This window comes from Phyllostomus discolor, chromosome 4 (genome assembly GCF_004126475.2).
Source record: "Phyllostomus discolor isolate MPI-MPIP mPhyDis1 chromosome 4, mPhyDis1.pri.v3, whole genome shotgun sequence".
Classification (NCBI taxonomy): domain Eukaryota; kingdom Metazoa; phylum Chordata; class Mammalia; order Chiroptera; family Phyllostomidae; genus Phyllostomus; species Phyllostomus discolor.
The window spans coordinates 166,436,548-166,456,201 of NC_040906.2; the positions used below are offsets into that span (position 1 = coordinate 166,436,548).

Here is a 19,654-nt window from a genome sequence, read left to right on the forward strand (position 1 = left end):
CAGATATATTTATGGCTTTCCTCCCACGGAGATGTAGCAAATACTGCCCCCTACCGAGGGGAGGCTCAGGATGGCTTGATTAGGTTAACAATCAAGTGCTAGTTACTAGTTTCAGTGATTTTGGTAGAATCATATTGTTACTAATTACTTCATTATTACCATATACATTCCTATTAAAATCATTATATTCAAAAATATAGAATAAAAAGATGGAAACATTTTAGCCTTGGTTCATTATTTCCTTCTGTAGTCTATACAGTCAGATACCAAAATGTCTGAGGCATTATGTCTAAATGTCTATTTGTTTTGAACTATTGAAGAAAATTCCCTTTCCAGTGGGAATTAGAAAGAGATTATTACAGAATTATTTTAATAAATGAGTTCGTGAAATAATTCTAGCAATAGATGGACTATTTTTCTTTCCCCTACCAATATTTTTTTTCAGTGTCTGCTGGATTGCTAATGTCTGGATTAGTCATTTCAAAGAACTAGGTGTGTGAAGCTAAAATAATTTTTTATTCTTTATTATTTTAAAGGATTAATTACACATGATTATTAATAGTAGAGGATCACATTAAGCTAAATACCTTCTAAGCAAAAACTCCTTAAAGAAACTAACCAGTGAAACAATTATGCACACACACATATATTTGTATATTGCATGTTTTTGAAAAATGCCATACAATCTGTGTTCCTGGGTATGAAGAGTATGAGTTCTCTTATTAGGCTAAATCAGCGATTTTCAACTGGTGTGCCACAAGAATTTTTAAAACATGCAGAACCTGATTATTTACAGGGGCACTGACATCTTTTCCTTTAGATTGTCAAATTAAAAAATGACAGCAGCCAACACAATAGCCATCTGCTGCGAATGAATCAAAATTATGCCTATTTTTTTCTGTCAGATCAGCAATAAAAAACTTTTTGGTGTGCCCAGAATTTTAGTAATTAGTTTGTGCTCCAGAAGATGAAAAAGGTCAAAAATCGCTGGGCGAAGCGTTCAGCGTAATGCACTATGCGTTCCTTTGTCTCTAAACCTGATTTGCTTAGATTGGCTTGATGCTAAACAGATTTTAGCAAGGCAGCCATGAGAAAAGTTAGCAATCCAAAGTTTCCCCATGGCTTCATATAAAATCTAACACCTAAACCTCTAATTACCTTCATTCAGAAACTTTAGGTACTGTAGGAACTAAGTAGGAGGTCTAGCCAGGTCGAATAATCCTGTGAGTAGATTCCAGAGCTTGGTTAACCAGTGTCTGTGTGGGAGGCTACTAAGGCCCTTTTCCCTCGGCTTTATGGACAAAGAAGCAGTCCTCTTTTCATGGACTCGAGGCTGCCGTCTGACTCTCCCTCACACTGTCGTTAAAATGAAAACTTAGGCTAAATAAACTACCGAGGCAGGATTTTCTATTTCAGAAGTATTTGGAGTCTTTCTGAGTAGTGGGCTCTGCGCATGCGAATCACTTACTGCTGTTGATTTCGTTGGTATGGTTGACAGCAGTTTTTCCCATTTCCAAAGAAAGAAATTCTTGACTCCCCTCAAATGTTAGCTGTGTGGTAAACAACTGGATGCTGACTAATTCCTTAACAAATAATAGTCTGGTTTACTCAATCCCAGGTGGTTAATATAACCCATTACACTAATTTTTACCATCTCATGGAGACTCTTTTTCCGTTTTTTAATTGAGTTTATTAGGGTGACATTAGTTAATAAAATTATGTAGGTTTCAGGTGTACAGTTCTGTGACACATCATCTGTATGTTGTACTGTGTGTTTGCCGCCCCTTGTCAAGTCTCCTTCTGTCAGCATTTTGCAGTTTTTACCATTGCCTTGGAGTCGTATCAATACTTAAATCCAGTGATGCTTATTTACAATAATAATGATACTAATGATAATGATTTCCTCATTCTTTGTGTTCTTAATCTATCCTCATACTTTTTATTTTGGCTTTCCATGGTACTGGCCATAAGTCAAATGTTTTTATGCTAATTGTTGGGGTTTTCCACTCCCCAGGTGAACTGGAAGTATTTCTACAAATAAACCCAGCACAGTGCTTTTCACGTATTAAGCACTCAATAGATCTGGTTTAATATGGCTTATGTTTTGTGGCAGTTGCCAGTTCTAGAACCTCCAGGATTAGATATTTCCAGAATTTGGAGATCTATTACATATACAAAGTTAGTCAAATAGGGGTGGGGAAAGGGTACAGTTGCCTCTGATTCACTATATTGATTTTATTCTTGTTGAGTCATTATTGCTAAAAACTCACCATTAAAATAAAATATGACACCCCCCCCACCACCAAGAGTACTATTTTAACCATTGTCACTCGGCCACAGAGGGGATAGAGGGTTTAGCAAAGATCTGGTAGATTTGGGTAGAACTAACCTCCTGCCATTGAGAGTATATAAGTCAAGTAGTAAAACTTATCCTCAGCACAACAAAAAACACCTTCTGAAATAGAATGTGTAAGAGTTTCTGGAATGGCAAGATATTTCCCAGCTATGTGTTATAGATTTCATATTAATGAGATTGCTCATATTAAGATGCAATATGACTTGATCCATCTTGGGAAATTATTTACTCTACAAGTATACACATTTCAGTGTTCTGTTTTTTTTCTAATTATTATCTTCATTAACTTGGTGCATATAAATTGCTTTAACATCAATTGCTATATTTTTAGTTTGTTTTGAAAGGGACACATGCATTCTGATTTCATTCAAGCCTATGTTTTTCTACTAAAAGGTAATTCTCTTTAGGGATGGGAGGTATTGTCATTTCTGTGCAAACAAAGCAAGATGCCACACACTTGTTTAATGAGGAGCTATCAGGGTATCACTACAAAGAATTTATAAAGAGGAGTCTATGCAGATAAAGAGTAACCCTTAGGACAGTATAATCTAGACAGCGCTTGAAATAATAATCATCCTACTTGAGCTCAGATAATGGTGGCAGAACAAGCATTAGCCAGGCAGAGAAAAAAGACATTCAAGCTGACAGCTCATTTGTGTGTGCTGAAGTGGATGAACGGCTCATGGCAGGGCAGAAGGCAGTCGGTGGTAAAGCTCATGCCTTTCACCTTGGTGTGGCATTGAGGAGCTCCCACTCCTGGCACCAGGATCACACTGAAGCGAACAGCTGTGCCATTTCTCATAAAGGCGAAAGACGACAGCAGGCGGGCTCTTTCTTCCTGAAAGTTTGTTAGTGAAGTAACTGTGCTACATGTAATCCAGCTGTATACTTTCAGTAATTAAGGAAAACAAATGCTCTTTGCAAACTCATTATAGATTTAAAGTTCTTTAAGTTTTCATCAGGTTTCCACAGAAACAAAGAGTTTCAAACAATAGTTGAGAATGCACAAACCATCAAATAAGTGGATTTTAATTGTTCCTGCTTAGAAAATTATTCCGACAACCAGCCACATCAAAGACTATTAAACTTTTTAATTGCTCAGGTAGAAAGATGGAGAGTATCATCATTATCTATCATAAAAATCTGCATGAGATAATGCTCCTTGAATTCTGAGCTAGAATAACATACTCAAGGATGATACTAACTGAAGTGCCATTTAGTACTCAAAAATAGTCATATGCTTTAATTATTCATAGGACACAATGCATGAATTTACAATACTAATTATGCTTTCAAAAAGTGTCTTATGCTATGGTTTACTTACATAGGAGGATCAACTAATGCAAAACAAAAGTATAAATGTTTGCAATTGCAGTAGGTATCATGTGCATGCAAGTTGGTGTGTGTGAGTGAAGTCAAAAGAGTGGAGAAATATGCCTTCTCTGTGTTTTGCAAAGTTCTTGTAGGATTTAGCACAATGCTTTGTATTTATTAAGCATTCAGTGGTTATGATTGATTTTGAAGACTGGGTGACAGTATATTCTTTATCCACCAGTCTTGTCTTATGCAAGACTGTTCCCTGGTCTGTGCTGGTGCTAGAGAGAGACGTGAATAAGACAGCACTGACCCTTCTGGGACTCAGTCCTGTACCCTGGAGTAAATGAGGGAGGCAACTGCAAATTTAAGTAGATTTGTGACTCCTCAAGCTCTTTAGTATATGCATTTATGTTGAATATTTTACACATTCACTCATTATTATTTGGGAAGGTGTAGGAGGCTAAAGAGCCAAAAAATGACAGTGAAGAGTATACTTTGGAACCCACTGATCATCATTGTTTCACTACAGTATCATTCCGTTTTCACTCTTTCTTTTGTCATAACATATTTTGTCTCTCTCCTGTTTTGAAAGTATAGAAAACTCTAAAAACTAAAGATCATAAAAATACCTCTAAGTCTACCACTGAGACCATTGAAAGATAACAGTTGTTAGCATTTTTTATATATTAGCTTATTCCCCACATATATAATTTGAGCAAAATAGATACCTTAATGCAATTATAACTTTACATTAATATATCTTTTTATCATGTTTCCATATACATTTTTTTCATAAATGCCATTATTTGTTGGGAGCATATTATTTTATTGTATCAATGTGCCATAATTTCTTGAACCATTCCTCTGTTGTTGTATTCTAAAGTTGCATTTTGATTCACATAATTATGAACAGTCCCTGTGTATAGCCTCTGGTTGAATTTCTGATCATTCCCTATAGATTGATTTCTAAAAGCGGGATGATTGGGGCAAGTTTATGACTTCTTTTAAGTCTCTTGATATAATCCAACACATTTTTTTTCTGAACAACTGAACTCATTTATTCTTTGAGCAGCAAGAGATGTTGTATTACATGCTTGGCAGCATTGAGTAGTATAATTTGTTTTTCTTTGCAAAATTGCTATCTGAAAAATATGTTATTTTGGGATTTTTTGGTTAATAGTCAGCTTATATTTTTCATTTATTAGCCTCTTACACATTTTATTTATTTTTTGTTCCATGAATTCTCTATTAAAATTTTTATCCCTTTTTTGTTGGAATGCTCTTATAGTTTTAGTTTTATTGCAAGCAATGCTCGTCTCATCCACTTTCTTTCTCATATCAACTTGCTCTCTCCCTATGGCTTTCTGTTTTTACTTAGTTGGGTCTTCTTGCATTCTGTAAGGAGGGCATATGGTTTTCTGGCTTGCTTTTCCTCTAGTTCTTGTATACAGTAAATCATAAATTTTATTTTTGAAAATAAGGTTACATTATACCACAAAAATTCCAAATTGATTATAAAAATAAATATAAAATAAATGACAATATGTTTCCATGTATTTATCAATTATATAAAACCAGTATTTTGCTATAAAAGCTAGATAGTTTTTTCTTCATGTGCTGGATGTGCTAATGACTTCTAAAATTATGGGCTTTTTCAGGTAAATATCTCTGTAGCAAGTATGATTTTTCAGTTAGTTATTGCTACATACCAAATTACACCCAAAATTCAATGTCTTTTAAAAATAATTTAATTAGCTCTTACTTCACATGCCAAGGGTAAAAAATAAGCATTTATTATTGCTTTCATCTGTAGGTCATCTGGGGAGTTTTTGGATCTCTTCTGGGTTCACTTTTGCATCTGCAGCCAGCCTTGCTGATCTTGGTTGGATTTCCCCATCAGTTTTGGTGAGCCAGATGGCTGTAGGCTGGCCTGAGGTGCTTTCTCAGCTTAAACACCGGCTGTCCTTCTTAGGTTCTCTCTTCCTCCAGCAGGACAGCCTAAGGTGTTGTAAAAGAGTGAGTGGAAGTGTGCAAAGCCTTTTGAGACCTGAGCTCAGAACTGGAAATTTGTTTCTTCCTCCTCATTCTTTTAGCTGTGGTCAATGACAAGGCCACCCCGGATTGAAGACTTGGGCAGAACAGGCTCCATGTCATGGTGGCAGAGCTGGAAAGGCACAATCCGCAGGGTGTGGACAAGGAGCCAAGAACAGCTGGAGCTTTACCTAATCAGACAGCCTCATCTGGGCATTCTTCATTTCTCCAAAAACAGTATAAGTGGGTTTAAAACTGTCGTGATTTTCTAGATAATTTTTTAGTGAATACACTTGAATAACCCAAACATCTTTCAATACAGAATGCTAGAGAAAGGTGGGTTGAGTCCTAGGGCAAGATTAGTATCAATTTATCAGTCATAGTGATCAGGATGTCACTCACCAGAAATGATAGTATCTGTATGTGGTTTGGTGAAAATATTTATTATATTTCTGTATATTTTATAGTCACAAGAAAAAATAAATTTATAAAAATATTTTAAAATAAGTCAAATACTGAATTTGAACAAAACTTTTAAATAAATCTTCTCAAAATCATAATGAGAAACTTACCTTCCTAAACACAACTTTTTAAAAGTCAGGCTTGGTGCTGGAAATGACTAAATGCGGTTCCTGAGTAAAATTTTTAATGATAATGCAAAGAAAATTTGAAGAGAAAGTTTTGATAGTTAACGTCTTTAGTGAAAAGGAAGTGTTAGGAAGTCTTCCACTTCCAGTAATGGCGGACTCTTTCTCTGTAATTTGCACCAACCTTCTAGTTAGATGATGAAGGAGGCTGGATGAAATAAGTATTAGGATACGCTAACTGCCGAAACAAACAACATGCAAATAAATCTCAGAGGCTTACTAAATGCACACGGCTTTTTTGCTCCTGTCACCAGCCAGTGCAGATTGGCAGGGAAACTCTGCCCAGTGTGGTCCTTCACAGATCCAGGCTCCATCCCTGTTGTGCCTCCACCTTCCTTTGAGGGTCAGTTCAGCCAGCAGATGAGTAAAGGAAGTGAGTATTCTTTGTGGGATGTTTTTACAGGCTGGATCTAGAAGCCATGCACATCACTTCCTCTCACAGTTAACTTGCCTGAACTTGATTATGTGGCCATACCTAAATGCAGAAGAAAAACTGGGAATACAGTCTCACTGTGTGCCCAGGAAGTAGAGGAAAACGTGGACATTGGTGAACACTAAAAATGCCCCTTAAAACAGTGAGCTGGGCTAAGCTAAGCTTCTTTTTGGCAATCTCACTGGGTTAGTGGGACAAGAGTCAGAGACTAGGGTGGGAACCTGGTGGATTGCCTCTTTCTTTCAATAGAACCCTGAGGATTGCACTCTAGGAACTGAGTGTGAACCAGAAGTAAACCAGCTCTTTTGTGGACTCAAGTCAAAACCTTGTGTGATCCAAGTAGCTCAGAATACTTCAGACCTTGAACTTGGATTCTTTTCTACAAGTATTTTTTTTCAAAGATAAAATCCAATACACAAAGATAGCCAAATGTATGAGGAGAAAAGACTGTGAATGAGAACAAGGAACAATCAACAATAAATTTATGAACTCCAGATATTGAAATTATGAGTCCATATTTTAAACAACTAGACTTACATTTTGAAAGATGTTTTTTAAGAGGTAGGCTTGGAAATTTTACTGTAGGGATCTAGAGACTATAAAAGGAGATATATCAGTGTTAAAAAAGAACCAATAGAAATTCTAGAAATGTAAAGTATAATAACTGAAATTTAGAACTCAGTGGATGAGTTCAAGAGCAGATAAAATGCAGCTGAGGAGAGACATAATGGACTTAGAAATGGAGGTCAGAGGAAACTAGCCAAAATGAACCATGAGGAGGTGGGGCAAGGAGGATAATGCAAAAGGCAGAATAAAAGAAATAGAGAATATGAGGTTTCACCTAGGTTCCTTTAGCGTCCAGGAGGAGTAGGGAGAGACTAGAGCAGAGGCAGTGCGCATGCGCCAGTGGGCTGGGGGTTGTCGGACGTGGTGGGGAAAAGGAGCACTGACAGCACTGTGCTCATCGAGCTTACAGGGAGAAACCTGCTCAGACGGAGACACGGTATAAATGGGAGCATGTCGGCCAGGGCTGTGACGTGGGTTTCGGCCTTACTTCAGCCTTTGATCTGGGGAACTCTGATGCTTGGCTGTGAGGACCAAACACGAACTATCTGGGGAGGCTGCTATTCACCTTCCCCTCCCTCTCTTTGGCTACCCTAGAGTGAAGAATCATTAGTTGACTGTAACTATATAACTAAAATCAAATTTCATCCCAAATATCAAATCCCTTATTCTTTTGTCAAGCTTTAAAGAAAATATGTGTTCAGCTTATGTTTTATTTTCTTTTTAAATATCCCTGAAAAAAAAAATCCTACTTCTGTAGAACAAGAAAACAAAGAAAAAATGGCCCATGTTAAAACTGATATTATGATCTCACACAGATGAGACACAACTGATAAGATGCCCATTATAAAAATGACCTTCCAAAAAGGCATTATTGTATTTTTGTTTAAAAGTAACACAAGTTCAGCCCTGGCTGGTGTGACTCAGTGGATTGAGTGCTAGCTGCAAACCAAAAGGTCGCTGGTTCAATTCCTGGTCAGAGCACATGCCTGGGTTGTGGGCCAGGTTCCCACTAGGGGAAGCTCGAGAGGCAACCACACATTGATGTTTCTCTCCCTCTCCACCTCCCTTCCCCTCTCTCTAAAAATAAATAAGAAAATCTTTTTTAAAAAAGTAACACAAGTTCATTGGGGGCAGAGGGAGGGTCAAATGAGTATAACAAAGGAACAAAATTCATGTTTTATTCCACTACCCCAAGATAACCCATGTTAACATTTTGCTCTATATCTTTCTAGACGTTTTCCTCCATGCACACTAGGATACCCACCAAGGGCTTGCCTTGGGAGTGGCGCATTTGGGCCAAATAAGAAAGGATGTGATTTTTTGTGTGTGTGTTTCAAATATCTTTTGAGGCAAATAGGTTTAAAAGAAGGAATAGGCAGTCCTGCCCCAGGTTATGGTATGTTTTAGTCACACGTTGACTCACTAATTCATTCAGCGTATAGTAATCACTTTCTGTGGGTCATGTACTGCTTCAGGGGCACTTCATTATGTGGACCCTGGGCTTTCCCGACAAGTGGTGCTAATGGTATCACCAAAAGACATATGGGAGGGAGCAGGCCTGTGGCAGAAGCTGTTTTGTCATCTCTGATGACTTCATGGAAGGCTAGCATGCCAGGATGGCAGAAGTTTTGGTGGATTAGGGATAGCAGGAAGGACCAAAGGAAATGGCTTTTACCTCTGTGTGGAAAGGCAGAGGCAGGTTAGAATCGGTTGAATTGTCTTCTCATTTAGCCTGCAGGGTTTAATGAGTTGAGGAAAAGGTTAATTAATAGCTAATAAAAGAATAGCTACTATTTATTGTCTGTTGTATGCCCAATAGTGTGTATGCGTATGTCATTTCATGTACTTCTCACATGAACTCTGTAAGTTAATAGCTAACATTTTGAGCACTTAACCGTGCGACAGCTCCAGTTTTAAGATTTTGCACGAAGTCAACACATTGAGCCCTTGGGACAAACCCTTGAGACAGGTCCTGTGATGGGGGACACAGAAGTTCAGAGGTACTTACTCAAGGTCACATGACCAGAAGTCACAGAACAAAGCCTCTTCTATATTTTTGTCTACAACTGTTTAACTTATTTCAATTAATGAAAAAGAGCATTTTGGATTAATAAGAAATCCCCATCTGTCACCAAAGTCAATCCTGAAAGTGTGTTTGTCCCTTCTTGGACAATTCGGCATTGAAACCAGTATAAGAAAACATACTTTTTTAATATTTACTAAAAAATCTTTAAAAAAAATTTTTTTAATTTAATTTATTTATTTTTACACAGAGGGGAAGGGAAGGAGAAAGAGAGGGAGAGAAACACCAATGTGTGATTGCTTCTCACGTGCCCAGTACTGGGGACCTGGCCTGCAACCCAGGCATGTGCCCTGACTGGGAATCGAACAGGCGACCCCTTGGCTTGCAGGCCCACACTCAATCCACTGAGCTACACCAGCCAGGGCCAAACAAGTCTTTTTTATATTTAAAATTAATCTTAATCTCAGTGGAACTGATTTGTTTTGGGAATTTTTCATTCTTTTTTTCCTCATGTTTTTAAAGAAAAAATAGTATTGCTGTCTCTCCATGGACCAGATTGGAATTTCTTTGGCAATTAATAACGTTTCCTTGTTTCATTGACTATTTTTTATTGTGGTAACATTACATATAACATCCAATTTACCATTTTTATCATTTTTAAGTGTACGTTTTGGTGGCATTCAGTGCACGCACACTGCTGTGCAGTCTTCATCGGTGTCCGCCTGCAGACCTTCCCGTCACCTCGAACTAAAACTCTGCGTCCGTTAAACCCTGACTCCTCCTTCTCCCCGATCACCATTGTTTTTAAAGGAGATAGATAACTATGTGAAGCTCAGTTTTTCTTTTGTGATTGAGCACATAATTTTGTTAGGGATATGAAAGAAAGGGATATTTGCTAATATAATGGCAAATGCAGAACCTACTGACAAAGGTATATAATTTGTAAAAATAGCTGAGTGGGCAAAATTCTGATTTTCAGTTGCCCTCGGCACTTCACTGCACTTCTGATGATGATTTTCCTTGGGCATGTAGTTATACTCATAGAAATCACGTCCGTGCATAAAGAGTGAGCTTAATTATACGTAACTACATACTGAAAATGAGGTTTTACATTTTTTACATATATTTTCTTATTTACAAAAGATGAGACACTAAATTCTAACTTATCTCGAAAAAGTAGTGTGTGTCCCCCTCAGAGCATGGGAGGTGTGTTGCGGGTCATCCTCTTTGGCACGACAGCACTGTATTTGGTGATTGTTTTCATTACGTGAGGATTCCACAGTCTCACCCAGTCCTTGCCGTGACTCCGAGGACGGGAAATGCACAGAGGCCGATCGAGGGTTTAAGGTGGTGGAGCAGCACTAACTGGTCCCATAACAAATGACACTTCTTTACACCCTCAGCTCATGTGTACCGAGCCTAATCTTTGAAGCTCAAAATAGTAAAAGTTCAAAGCAGCCAAAATGGTCTGATTGTCGATATATGCCCCAGGCACTGTGCTAAATGCTTTACATGCATGATATTATTTAAAATCCTATGGGATAGGAGTCAAATTCCCATATTACTGATGGGAATACTAAGGATCAGAAAGATTGCATAAGTTGCCAAAAGTGCATAGTTTGTAAGTAACAGACTGAGGATTCAAATCCAAGCAGTCTAGAGCCCTCATTCCTAGCTACTCTGTTAACACACTCCTGGTCCATATCAGGTTTGGCAGCAAGGTTTCCTTGCATGGAAGCCAGGCTTAAACCAACCACACACACACAGAGACACCCTCTCAAGACAAATGTGTGGCTGAGGTGAGCAGGGGAGGCCCAGCTCAGGTCAGGCACTGGGTCTGGAGGTAAAAGCGCTCCAGCAAGGGAGGGAGATGGGAAAGGCAAGGTTATCTCCTTCTTCCCCATTCGGTACCTGGTTGGTGAGTGGAGATGGGAAAGTCCCTAAGCAGACTTCCAGAGGAGTCATGTCATTCTTGGGGCTCTATCCGGTTCTCTGCCTCTTTGTCCCAGGTCTCCAAATTGCTGCTTCCTCCTCAGAACTGCTGTCTCTTGAAGAACCATTTCTCCAGAACTTGACTCTCAGGTTTATTCTTACCTCCCAGACCTCCATGAGAAGTCTTTCTCATGGAGGGTAACTTTTCATCTGGTTGTTAGAGTAGTGGTGGGCTTAAACGAATGGGTCCTCAGGTGGGGATGATGCTCCCCTCACAATTCCCTCATTCTCCCAGGAAACTATGCCTGTCTGCATTTCTGAAAGAAGTTTTCATGCTGATGGCCCCCCAAGTGCAGGGGACATTTCTGAACAGGGAGAGGAAGCACTGATGGATTCTGCCAGAAACTGAGGAGGCTTAGTGCCTGTGTCCCAGCACCAGGATGGGTCAGGGGGAGCTAGGAGCTTTCTGAGAGACCTCCGAGCAGATCCTGGCCACTTAGGCTCTGGGCCGCTCTACCCTCTGGTGGGGCCAGAAACACTCCCCTGAGCCCCGCTCATGGCTTCTGCTCACAGGTACAGTCGTCCACACACAGCTCACAACGAGGAGGGGTGGCATTTCCCGGGAACGTTCCTAACCCCAAAGGGCATGTTTGCAGATAGTTTCATAATTTCTGTGAGTTAAGTTCATGTTTCAGGAACGAGCACTTTATATCTGTATGTGGTATCTTCGTGAATAATTTTGTGGACCTTGAGCCCTGTAACCCTCTCGAATCAAGAGGTGGCAGCATGCGGTGCCACATTACGCTGAGGTCTCAGTCTACTTCTGGTCATTAAAACCCCCTGCTCTCTGCTGTAGAGGTTACCAGTGCCTCCTACATTACACTTGAAAAATTGTACCTCACCTTACATGAAAATATTTTCTGATGAGTTTCATAGTGGAGCATAGTCTTATTTCAAAATGGTGACAATAAGATTCAGCATGTCATTGTAAGGTAGCTCTGTTTAATAACAGTGGCTGCTTGTGGTTGAGCCCCAGAAGGATTTGTTAGGACATGTTTAAAGTTATGCCGTATAAATAAAAAGAGTGAAGACTGGATTTAGGATGGGGGCCTACAAGTTACCGACTGAGGTGGCCCGAGATACCCTTTCACTCCCACCATGCGCCTGCCTCCTCTACTGCCCCCTAGCGTGCTCCGCCCCTGGTCTGTTCTGGAAAGACTGTCCCATTTGGTGGAGTTGCCCCAAAGCTACCACCTGGGGCACATCACGACAAAAAAAAAATAAGAGGTGTTTTCTAATGAAACTAATCCAAGAGCAACCAGAATTGGCTTATTTTAATTTTCTGTCTTTTACTTGATTTTAATTACAGCCACTTGGAGCCAGTGACTATTTGGAACTATCGAAGAATTTTGATACAGTATTTTTGCGAAACATTCCACAATTTACAATGGCGAAAAGGACTGAGGCTCGAAGATTCATAACTCTCATTGATAACTTTTATGATTTCAAGGTAAGGATGTAATGTGCATTTTCTCAGAACTGCACATTTGGGGCTGCGGGGCCAGGTCTCTGGGCTGGAATCCTGGTCTACCACTCAGATCAGGATTCTTTGTGCCCCAATTCCCTCATGTGTAAATCAGGATGATAACATTTTCACTTCATAGAATTGTGAGGACAAAATAAGCTAATCCATGTAAAGCATTTAAAACAGCTTGTGCTTGGCACGAGCTGAGCATGGTGTGTGTGCTAGTAGTAACGGTACCGGTAGTACTAGCAGTACTAGTATCAGAAAACTCCCATCACCAGACCCTCTGCTGTATCAGCGATGCCATCATTCACCCAGACATATCATGTGCTTTATCTGTGATGATGTACAACACAGCGCCTTACCTGAACTGAGCGCTCAATAAATTATTTGTTGCGTGAGTAACTGATGGAACTGATAAAATAATGAATGAATAAATGAATGAATATCTAAAGATCCCCCTCAATATTGGCTATCTCCTTATGGTCCAGAAACGCTAGTAACTAGCATTGTTCTGTCTTGTTGAGTGTTTCGGCCACATGTTTTAGCCGTAAGTGCCGAGCCCTTGTCCCTTCATGAGGCCCAGTGTCACCTCATGGTTAAGGAGTGGGCCCTGTGGCTGGGCTGTCTACCTTGAGGACCAGCTTAACCTCTACAGATTCAGTTGCCTTCTGTCGAGAAAGTCAATAACAGTGGGACTTAGGTCGCATGGCTGTTGTGAGGATTAAATGAAGATGTGAAGCACTTAGAACGTCACATGGCAGGTAGTGAGCTTTCAGAGAAAGTGAGTCACAATTGATGTACTGCAAGATACTGTATTTGCAGATAGTATATGTCTGCAAATGTGTATGTACTGTGCAGGTATTAGTACAACTTCAAACTAGGGTTAACTAGGGTTAAATATCACTTTACTGTTATATAGAAATAGATAGAGCAGTGATTTTAAAATTGAAGGGACTTTGGTGGGAGGATGAACATGCCAGAATCTTCTGGCAGAGGTAAGACTTGAATGTTTCATTTATCTGTTCCTTAGCAATCTTTATCATGCCAAGCCCAGTGCTAAGTGCTAGAAGTTCAATGTCAAGCAAAGCCAGATGGGGTGCCTGCCATCATGGAATTTATAATTGAGGGTTGGAGAAACATTAATCAAATGTCCACGGAGCTAAATGTGAAGTCACCACTGTGGGAGGGCCTCTTGGACAGGTGGCGCCTCGAGAGTCTAGGGATAGAGCAGACTGATTTTCGGTTGGGGGGAGACACCGGGAGGTCCTGCCGAGGAACACCTGCATCAGAAGCAGCTGGGCTACTTATGATCTGGATTCCAGAGCCTACCCCATCTGGCACGTGAAGACCCAGGATGGGGCTTGGAAGGAATCTGCATGTTCACAAGCTCCTTAAGTGCATCTTACAATGCTGAGAAGTGGTGGCTGAACTCTAATCCAGGGTGACAAACTTCTCACCAGGGTGGGGAGTTTGCAGCAAAGCCCCTGAGCTGGTCCTGAGCACGAAGTACAGCCAGCAGGGCTCTGGGACAGGGCTGAAGGGGCTGCTTCAGTGAGGGACCTCAGAGACCACGCGCACTCCTGTGGGGCCAGCATGCTGGGATCTGCGGTCAGGAGAGGCCAGAGGCTGAGAACTCTGGAGCTGGGGGATCAAGCGTCATCACTGCTTAGTGGTCTCCGGGGTCACTCACCCAGAGACTCTGCTCGGAAATAATCACACGGGGTGGGAGTGGAATAAAGGGAGTGAGCCTGGAGGCGGCACTCTGTTTTTAGAAGGCTGATGGTCCAAGAAGAAAGTGGTAGAGGGGCATTAGTAGGTGGTTCTTAGAGTGTAGCATTGATGAATTCATACTTTTAAAAAATCTTTCAGCTAGGAATAACTTAAAGAAAGTTTGTGATCCCCACCCCCACTGTTTCATCTCCTAATTAGAGAAAAAAGATTTATCTGGCAATATGATGGACTCTCCTAACATTTATGTTAACTAAATCGCACATTTAGAATAGTCAAAATTATCTTATTTTAGAAATTAGCATTAAATAGACATTATTCTAGAATGTAGTCATAGAAATTTGTGAAATAAGGGTATTCCCATCTAAATAATGAAGAAAGTGTCATTTTGATTAAAAGAATTTATAAAAGGAGATGGGAGGCCATTTGGATATGGAAAAACTAGTCCCAAATGTCAATGTATTGTTTTAAACTATTGGCATATTTATTAAAATAATGATTTTAAAATGATAGCTATGAATCCTAAAAATAAATTCAAGACTCTTTAAACACCAAGGAGAGTCTATTTTGTATTTAAACTAGTGGACATAAAATTTATAAAGATAGAAAAACTCTTTCCAACATATGATTATCACATACGCCCACTCACTCAAACACTTGTGTAATCAAGAAATACTAATGTAAAACTTAGTCTTTTTTGAAGAGTGTCTTGGCAGGATATTGATATCGATGTAGGATCTGGAAACTCGGGGTGTAAGTAGAGTGGCAGTGCACCGGACTGAGCAGCGCCCTACCCAGCCAGGGGTAGCGGTGCACAGTGCACCTGGAGAGTGTCTCTGATGTGCCCAGAGACAGGCCCCCAGCAGCCAGGTGTACACATCAGCCTCCGATGTCATGGGAAGACCGTCGGACTTAGAACTGGACGATCTGGTCTGGCATCACGAACCGAGACCTCTCCAGGCCTGAAGTTGCCCAATGAAACCTTGGCTCCCTGCTTCCCGTGATGGTATATGGAAATATTTTGAAAAGTGCTGTGCAGTTTAAAAATATCACTTTAAACAGATACAAACTGTTAGAAAAAATACATTTTAAAAGCAAAATCTAAGCTCCGTGTTATGACAAACAAAATTTTATTTTGTGAGAGATTTGTTCTTGCCTTCAGCTTACGAAATGTGAGGAGTAACACCATCTATCATTTTCCTCTGTTTCAGGTGCGTGTAATTTGCTCCGCATCGACTCCTTTATCGAGCTTATTTCTGCATCAGCAGCATGACAGTGAGTTGGAGCAAAGCAGAATACTGATGGATGATTTGGGACTGAGCCAGGTAGTTGATATTAACATAATCTTGTTTTATTATAAAACAGCTTAATTGTTTTTGGTTTGATACATGGCTACATTTTGAAAAAGGAATGCAGTATATATTTAACTGTTGATTCGCTGCTTTCTTCTTAAGCTGGTATAGCACTTACTCTCGATATCACTAAACATAGAGAATTACAATCTCAGTGATCATACCACTCCCTACTGACAGCCCAGAGCTGGACGCCTGGCCACTTGTGTCTGGTTCTTGGCTTATTCGGCCACACCACGCTGCCTTTTCTGCATATTCTTGTTCGTGTCTGTGGGGTTTGTAGAGCGCACAATGTAGTGTCCAAGCATGTGGGCTGGCTATCCCAAGACCATGGCGTGCTTGGCAAGGCCCTTGGCTTAAAAAGAAACCCATGAACCTTCTCCCAACCCCCTTCCATAAACACATATGGAGAACCTGTGGGTGCCGGACTCTGGGGCCACCCTGGAGGGAATCAGCCAATGCTGGCGGGCCCAGTTCCCTGATACTTGGGGTTTGGTGATTCATCCCAGGTCAACCAACAGTGACTGCATTGCCTTCTTATGTATAAATATAAATAAGCATTACAGAGTGTATTTCTCAACTGTGGACAATTGAAATATTAGCCAGTGCTTTTTGACACCATCCACAAACATTAACTCAAAATGGATTAAAGACTTGAATGTAAGACCTAAAACAATAAACTACATAGAAAAAAACATAGGCAATAAATTGATGAACCTTGGTCTCAGAGGGGTTTTGGTGAACTTGACCCCTAAGGCAAGGTAACTAAAAGAAAAATAAATGAATGGGACTACATCAAACTAAAAAGCTTCTGCACAGCACAAGAAACCATCAACAAAACAAAAAGGTAACCAACCCCTTGGGAGAAGATATTTGCAAATGATACCTCCAATAAGGTGATAAAATTTTAAATGTATGAAGAACTTATATAACTTAACAAAAAAAACAATTTGATTAAAAAATGAGCAGAGGACTTGGAACAGATAGTTTTCGAAAGACGATGTACAAATGACCAACAGATAGATGAAAAGATGCCCAATGCCACTCGTTATAATGGAAATGCAAATCAAAACCACAATGAAATACCACTTCATATCTGTTAGAATGGCTATTATCAATAAGACAGGAAATAACAAGTATTGGAATGGATATGGAGAAAATGGAACCTTTATACACTGCTGGTGGAATGTAAACTGGTGCAGCTACTATGGAATACAGTATAGAGTTTCCTCAAAAAATTAAGAATTGAGCTATCATATGACCCAATAATCTCTCTTCTGGGTAACTAGCCCCAAAAGTTGAAAACACTTATTCATAAAGATATAGGTACCCTTTGTTCATTGCAGCATTATTCACAAATAGCCAAGACATGGAAACAACCTAAGTGTCCTTCAGTGGATGATTAGATAAAGAAAATACGGCACATTTATACAATGGAATACTACTCAGCCATAAAAAGATAAAGTATTGCCGTATGTGACATTATGGGTGAATCTGGAGAGTGTTATATCAAGTGAAATAAGTCAGACAGAAAAGGACAAGAGCTGTATGATTTCACTCATATATGGGACATAAAACAAAAGCAACAAATCCATAAACAGAAAACAAGCTCACAGGTGCAGATGACAGTGCGGTGGTTCCAGGAGGAGAAGGATGAAGAGGGTAAGGAGGGTCAGGAATATGGTGACAGGAGGAGACGAGACTGCAGGTGGGAAACACACAGTGGAGTACACAGATGTCATCAAGTTGAACACCTGAAATGTACATAATAACAACCAGTGTTACCCCAATATAGTTAATAAAGAAACATTAGTCAAAAATTTAAAACTATCTATGAACCCTCACCTCCCAAATGAGAGGGGTACCTCATTCTTCCAACCCCAGAGGTAAAGGCCATTTCGAATGAGAAAGCAGTTCTTTATTGACCTGAGGAGAAATTATGTATTCTCAAAAGTTTGGGAAAATGAGGCCAGTAACTCTTTAAAAAGAAAACTTTGAAAATATGATTACTTATACCTACATGTAGAAATAAATAGCTGCTTATAAACCCATGTGCTGTGATCTTTTGAAATGGTGATTTCTCTAAGAGCAATATTTCCATCCAAATGGTGTCTTTGACCGTTTGAAAGGATGCGCATGAGGAGCTGCATCGTCTCAGTTTCTGAGTGAGTGCGGCCCTGTCTGCCAGGCTTTGGGGAAGGGCATGGACCTCTTTCTAATGTGCCAGAACTACTGCTGCTTGCTGTTACTTATTTTTGGCGTGCACTTTTGGAGAAAGACTGTCTTTTCTATCTGGTGGTGGCCTAACTGATGTTGGGTTATTGTTTTTGGTCACCAGAGCACAGCAGAAGGTCTCTCCATGTTTACCGGAGAAGAGGAGGTCTTTGCATTTCAGCGCACGATCTCCCGACTCACAGAAATGCAGACTGAGCAGTACTGGACTGAAGGGGACAGAAGCAAGAAGTAAAAATCACTTGCGCATCAATGAAACACTAGACGAGTGATTACTGCAGGGAGAACTCTTCATTACGGGGCTTGAAGGAATCCTTTTCTCATCATTAATTATGCACTTTGTCCTCTGGACCATTTTTATCTAAAATTTCTGTCAAAGATGTAGTTAATTAATAAGTTGAAGCCATTTCTATAGGTCTACTTTTTGCCTATTTATTTAGCCTTATTTCTGCACCAAAATAAAATCAGCACTCTTGAAGATGAATGTAGGACCGGACATTTGGCTTCACATGGAGCCACCTGGATGAACCCTGAATGCACACACAGGGTAAATGCCAGGTGTCTGGACATGTCCCGAGTGTTGGCAGTATCGTTGCCACATGAGAGAAACACATCTTTTCTGAGGGGAGGGAAAAACACTGCCTTTCAATTCAAAGCAAAGAAAGCATTCTGATCCTGCTATAAACTACAGAGAATAACATTTTAGAATATGAGCTTATACATGTGATTTGGGGGGTGGCTATAAATTGTGCTGAATTTCCCAGGTCTTCAGGTTTTCTCCCAACAGAGTATATTTTTTACCCTGAGGTCAAGCTTGGCAGGCAGGGCGTGATCTGCGGCGGACACAGCATTGCCTGAAAACACTGAGGACTGCAACACTGTGGAATCCTTCCAACCAACAGGCAGGTCCAACTCTGAGAGTAAGAGGACAGGTACCAGGAATGGGGACTAGTGAGAGAGTATCCAGAGGAGGCAGGGTCCCAGGCACACCAAGCAGCAGAGGGAGGGACCGGGACCCCGCTGGACAGTGGCCCCTGCCCACTCCTCACACGCATTTGCTCTGCTTGCAGAATGCCTCTCCCCACCCTTGCCTCTGCTTCTGCTGTGAGACAGACACCTGTCTGCATCTACTTAAGGACACTTGATGCATCTACTTAAATAAAGCCCAGTTTGTCCTTTACTAAGGTCGCTCTTTGATTCATTCAAGTATAATCTGACTTTGGTAACTTGTTACAGAAAGAATCTTGGTTGAGGCTGTTAGGAATGTCTAAATCTCTGTTCAAAGGGAAAAAAAGTGAAATCCACAAAGTCTTGTGAAAATCAAATTTGTTTTGGAGGTAGGCACAGGTGAATCTATTCAGAGAAGTGAGCATCAACGGAATCATCAACATAAGAAAGCTCTCTGAACCTACTTAAGTTTGTAAGTTAATCTTTTCACATTAGTATGTTTTGGACATTGACCTAAATCAAGGAAATAGAGAGGGAACCAAAGTATAGAAAAAAGTTTA

At 40.2% G+C, this 19,654-nt stretch overlaps 1 protein-coding gene across 2 annotated transcripts in view; it reads left to right on the forward strand.

Annotated features, from left to right (window-relative positions):
* The window catches only part of AFG1L (AFG1 like ATPase), a 196,291-nt gene extending 176,866 nt beyond the window's left edge, over nucleotides 1–19,425 (forward strand). For both annotated transcript variants that reach the window (XM_028510644.2, XM_028510643.2), the window contains exons 11-13: nucleotides 12,676–12,816; nucleotides 15,774–15,887; nucleotides 18,253–19,425. In XM_028510644.2, coding sequence (XP_028366445.1) covers nucleotides 12,676–12,816; nucleotides 15,774–15,887; nucleotides 18,253–18,381 — 384 coding nt within the window. In that variant the 3' untranslated portion in view covers nucleotides 18,382–19,425. The remainder of the gene's footprint in view (nucleotides 1–12,675; nucleotides 12,817–15,773; nucleotides 15,888–18,252) is intronic.
* Nucleotides 19,426–19,654: the final 229 nt, after the last annotated feature.